This window comes from Trematomus bernacchii, unplaced genomic scaffold (assembly GCF_902827165.1).
Source record: "Trematomus bernacchii unplaced genomic scaffold, fTreBer1.1, whole genome shotgun sequence".
Classification (NCBI taxonomy): Eukaryota; Metazoa; Chordata; class Actinopteri; order Perciformes; family Nototheniidae; genus Trematomus; species Trematomus bernacchii.
Window position 1 is genome coordinate 840,679 of NW_022987723.1, and position 5,701 is coordinate 846,379.

Genomic DNA, 5,701 nt, shown 5'->3' on the forward strand with positions numbered 1-5,701 from the left:
TTCTTTTTGCAGGCATTTTGTAATCCCTTTGTCACAAACGAGCTGAGGACCAAAATGCAACACACGGGAAACCAGGGATAGTCGGTAACCAGCTTTATTTAAGGCAATAAGCTGGTAGGAGACGAAGAGGCAGATAGTAGGCAAAGGGCTGGTCGGGGACAGGCGAGGGTTCCAGGAGAAGGCAAGACGGGAGTCGCAGGTACAGACCGGGTCAGGGAGCAGGCGAGGCAGAATAGTCCGGGTACAGGCAGGGTCAGGAAACAGGCGAGGCAGGCTGGTCAGGGACAGGCAGGGTCGAAACCGGGAGAGCAATCTGGAAGGTAATGCGGGAAAGACTGGCATGCTGCAAAGTACGATCTGGCACTGAAGTGAAAGTGAAGTGGGCCTATATACTAATGGAGCTGATGGGTGTAACAGAGTGAGAGAGAGAGACAGGGTGTGGCTACCAGGTGACTAAGGAATGTTAATGCAGAAAATAGGTGAGTGAGAAAGCAGACTGTGACACCCTTTGTGATCCATGGACAATGAATATATTTTTGTTTTCTGCTGTATTCTTTAATTGGGCAGTTTTTGTCATATAATGACCTAAATATCATTAGAAAGGTTTCACAAACAGTGCCGATGTCTCTTTCTCGGTAAAGTTTGTCCCAATTCTGTTCAAGCAATTAATTTTTCAGTGTGTTGATGGATTCCTCTGATCGCATCCATCTGTATCCTTTTTCTTTGTCTGGCTTAGTTGCTATCATACACTGTGAACCATGGCAAGTGATCACTGATATCATTGATTAATAACCCACTTACTGTGTGGTTTTCAATGTCATTGTTAAATATATATACTCTTAAGGTGGCACAATGGGATGTCACTCTACTGGGTCTAGTTCTTTTCGGAAATAGGCTCAGACTATACATTGTATTGATAAATTCATCAGTAGTTTTGTGCTTGTTAGGATTAAGCAGGTTAATATTAAAATCTCCACATATGAAAATAGCTTTGTTATTTATTTTAGAAAACATGCCCTCCATCCAGTCTGTGAAAATGTCAATGCTTGATTTATTAATCCGGCAAGGGGCAATTGGTTGTGAGCAGCTTGTGTCATGTACACAGGCAGGAACATACAGGAAGAAAGCACAATAATAAGATGTGGAAGAATAAAGATTTGAAGAACAATAGTTGAACAGCATTCACACTAATAAGTATGTTGAATAGTAGACTGTGTGTGGCTTCGCCAGTCACACAGAGTTACATTATTGCACATCATGTGAACAACACCTTGTTCTTTTTCCTTTCTTAATTCTGTGAGCCATGTTCATGCTCAACTCTGACTGCATTTTACACATGTTTGCTCACATGTCTGCACAGCCCTCCACTTTAAATATAATTCACTGTAGTTTGCCATATATTGTCATATATTAATTGTCCTAAGTGTTTTAGTGTTTTAGCTTTTAAGGTCTTTTAAATGTAAATTTGGTGTAAATACTTCTTTTAATTCTCTTTATATTTTGTACCTACTATGGCAACTTATGTTCTTAGATTGTTTATGTTCGTACCACCAGACACCAAAGCTAATTCCTTGTATGTGTCAAAGTATCTGGTAATAAACTTGATTCTGATTGTGATGTACGTCTGCTAGTCCTAAAGCCTCTGCTTTGCACTGGTGGTCTCAGGGGGGGTCAGGGGTCAGATCATGTTCAAACTAAACGTCTCTTGGATGTTCCTGCTGTTTTGGGTTTCAATAATGGAACAAAAAAACATTTCAGGAAACTTCAATGAAACTGGTTGTTAGAAAACCTGAAGTTTTTAACTAAGATGTGAATTTGAGGTTAACTAATGGATAAATTCATTGATTGATGTGAATAAGAGGGTTTTAATCAGCCACCGTTTAACATTTTAAAGACTTCATTAGATTGATCTTTGTCATTTTGAATCAGGATCTTTATAATAATGATGAAATAATAACTCCAGAGAGGCCAGAGATGCTCCTGCTGTGAAGCACACCGAGTGGAGACATGTGGGGAAAAGATAAAGAGCGTTTGTTGTTTTAATTCGGGGAAGCAGAGATCACAATAAGGTTTGTGTATAATGCTGCTTTTACATATAATGTGTTTTGGACTGGGTTTAATCTCATTAATCCATTAACATATGTATATTTAAGAATAAGAAGTGAATAGTGCTGGGTGGGTTCCTGTCAGCTCTGAGTTCAGTGGGCTGTGTCAGTCTCTTCCTCTTCAGCAGCTGCAGGTGGTTCCTGCTGTAACAGCTGAGAGTCTCTGCAGTCTGACTGAGGGAGGTTTTTGTACGACTACAAATCACTGTGTGAACAGATTAACACTGTTTATGTAGTGGAAACTCTGACAGTAATAAACTGCTGCATCTTCAGCCTTCAGTCCAGTGATGGTCATAGAGAAGTCAGAGCCGCTTCCACTGCCACTAAACCGAGGTTCTGTTCCTGATTCAAGTGTGCTCGCAAATCTTATCAGGAGCTTTGGAGGCTGTCCAGATTTCTGTTGATACCAGAACATATGTTGACCATTGCCATCTCTGTAAACATCTGTGCTGGTTTTACAGGTGAGAGTGACGGTGGATCCTGGAGCAGACGTCTCGACTGCAGGCTGAGTCACAGTCACCTGACCGCTGCATCCTGCACACAAAAACAGATCATTGATTTCTCAGCAGAAAGAAAGGAGAGGAAAGGCAGCACATGATGTTTGAAATGTTGCTGAGTGAATGAACCTGTGAAACAGCAGCAGGCCAGCGTCCAGATGAGGATGGTGATGAGAGTCATGGTGCTTTCTGCTGACTGACAGATGTGAGTCCTGCAGTGTTGAACTCACAGGACTATAAACCTTCTCACTGGAGGATCAGCTGACCATGCAAAGCCTCCTCTCTATGGAAATGATTTCTCTGCTCTCAGCACACTGAAGGCAACGTGGGACACGAAACCAGGAGGAAAGCTGTCTGGATTTACACCGTCTATCATCTGAATGGAAGAACATATTTATATCAGGAGTGGAGATGAGGATTTGAGTTTGTGTCACTGTGGTTGGTATGATATGTCTGTTTGTCTGACATTAACATACATACAGAGATTCACTGTAGATAAATAACATGTTTCAGTTCTGTTTCAAATACATTTGTTAATAACTATTATTTAAAAGCCTCATGTTCATTTAACCATGTAGAAACTAATATAAAACTGACAAAGTTAGTTGTGTAGAAGACTGTAATGGTTTCTCTGCCAGGTGTAGAAAAGTGATGAAAAATGACATAAATCATATTAATTCTTCCAGAAATGTAATCCATATCTTTAGAAAAGCTTTGTTAATTTGAAACCTGTATATTTGTCTCTGTTATCAGTGAGATCAGGGAGCTTTCTCAGTGGATACATGCTTGTTGACAGTGCAGGAGGTTTTTGTACGGCCACTTAATGAGTTTGTATCACTGTGGTACACTTTTGGTCGAGGAACCAAACTCATCATTGACTGTAAGTACCAGAGATTTGTATTTTATACAATTTATAGCAAATATATAACTTTCATTCATTATTAAATGAGACTCAACTTAAAAAAAATGTTAGATTCCATTTTTAAATTTTTTATTAAGCTCCTCTTGTAATCTGAAAGGAACCTTTGCAGACTTCTATATTAATTGTTAGTTTCTTACAAATACATTTCTTAAAGCAAATAACTTGTTTATTTTCTATATTATATTTTATTATCATAACAACTTTATACTCAATATTTTATTAAGATTTGTTAAAGCGTGACGTCTCCGCCACATTCAGTTTTACATTTGTAGTTCACAATATTGTATTTATTTACATTATTTATCTATTGTCTATTAAAATATCAACTATTTTGTTGAATTCAAGTTAAATATGGATTCATTTGAAACTTGTGATTGTATCAGTGAATGCAGCTTGTCGTCGTGTTCACGGTTCATTGATTTGACATGCAGTGAAAAGGAAGTGAAAGAGACAGATGATAAATGTTTGAACTGTTTTCACTTGAGACGTTCAGCTCTGTCAGTTTAAAGAACATCATCACACATATGAAGATATTCAATCATTATTATCAATGAATCTTTAGCTTGCTCACTTTACACAAAGTCAGTCATTCACACTTGAATCATGTGGGGGTCTGATCCTGAGTGATTTATGAGAGTAACAGCAGCACAACTTATTCTGTTTTATTTGATGAAATATAAGGATTCAAGGATTCAAGGCTTTTATTGTCATGTGTACAGAGCTACAGTGCAGATATGTGAATGAACATCTTAGGTCACAGGCTCCTCCCACAGAGCTACAGTGCAGATATGTGAGTGAACATCTTAGGTCACAGGCTCCTCCCACAGAGCTACAGTGCAGATATGTTAGTGAACATCTTAGGTCACAGGCTCCTCCCACAGAGCAGCACAATAACACAGATACAATAGTGCAAGGAGAGTCTATATACAAGTAATTGGAATATAATATATTAGATACATAATGTGTAAGTTGCAAACAGATGAATGTTATGGATGTTCTTTTAAAAGAAAACACAAGTTTATTACTTTCCTCATCATCATCATCATCATCAGATTTATTGAAGAGACTCAAGGTCCATTTTTAAAAGACGTACAACACTCAAATGTAAATTAGAAAAGGCAGTGATACCAATGTTTCCACAGAGGTGACTGGTATCGTAAAGTACTGACACAAGGATTTGACAGCAGCAAAATGACAACATCAAAAAAGGACCTTATAATCCAGTTTTCACTCTAATGTCTTCCTTTGCCTCCCCCCCCTCCCTCCCCGCTCCAGTGGGTGTGCAGCAGCCCACCCTGAGCGTCCTCCCCCCCTCCAGAGAGGAGCTGCAGCAGGGCAGTGCCACCGTGGTGTGTCTGGCCAGCGGGGGCTTCCCCTCCGCCTGGAGGCTGGGCTGGAAGCTGGGGGGCAGCAGCAGCTCCTCAGGGGGGTCCCACAGCCCGGAGGTCCTGGGGAGCGACGGCCGCTACAGCTGGAGCAGCACCCTGAGCCTCTCTGCAGAGAGCTGGAGGGGGGCGGGCTCAGTGAGCTGTGAGGCCAGTCTGAGTGGACAGAGCCCTGTCACTCAAAGCCTGGACCCTGCCCGCTGCTCGGAGTAGAGCATCACTTCCTGTCTGGAGAGGAAGCAGCTTCTTTGGTAGAGATCTTCATGAAGACACACATCTCCTCTGCTCACATGTTGCTGCTGTCTCTGTTCAGTTGTTAGTGCTGCTCTCTAATCCTCACTTCCTGCATATTCTCCTGTTTGTTCATCAGCTCACAATTCAACTGGATTTCATTTGTTTCACTCCAACAGAAACTCATCATTCATCTCAAATGTGGCGTGAGCTTTAAACCATCATTAAATAAAAATGTTGATTAAAATGAGACAGTGTCTTTGTATTTCTTTCATTCATATGTTCATTGTGAGAAAGATGTATTAATACCTTCAGTATGAAACCTTGTATTATATTAATATCATTTATAATGACTGTGGGACAGTTTATTTTATTTTTTGTAATTATTTTATTCTACTAAATTCATACAAAAAAAGAATTATAATTCATACACACAAAGATAAACAAAATTAGTAGAAGCGGGAGGGCTGAAGCATAGCTTATGGGAAGTAGCCCTCCTGTGAATCATCCTAATATAACATTGGCATTATTGCGTCAAAAACGTATAGAAATGAAGGAGTA

General features: G+C 39.9%; 2 gene segments (V, D, J or C); one reads left to right on the top strand and one right to left on the bottom strand.

Annotated features, from left to right (window-relative positions):
- Positions 1-2,021: 2,021 nt before the first annotated feature.
- On the bottom strand, positions 2,022-3,287 carry LOC117493776. The segment is given in 2 exon segments: positions 2,022-2,639; positions 2,732-3,287. Coding segments are annotated over 2 exon segments (384 nt in total).
- On the top strand, positions 3,225-5,390 carry LOC117493824. The segment is given in 3 exon segments: positions 3,225-3,240; positions 3,360-3,482; positions 4,800-5,390. Coding segments are annotated over 3 exon segments (462 nt in total).
- Positions 5,391-5,701: the final 311 nt, after the last annotated feature.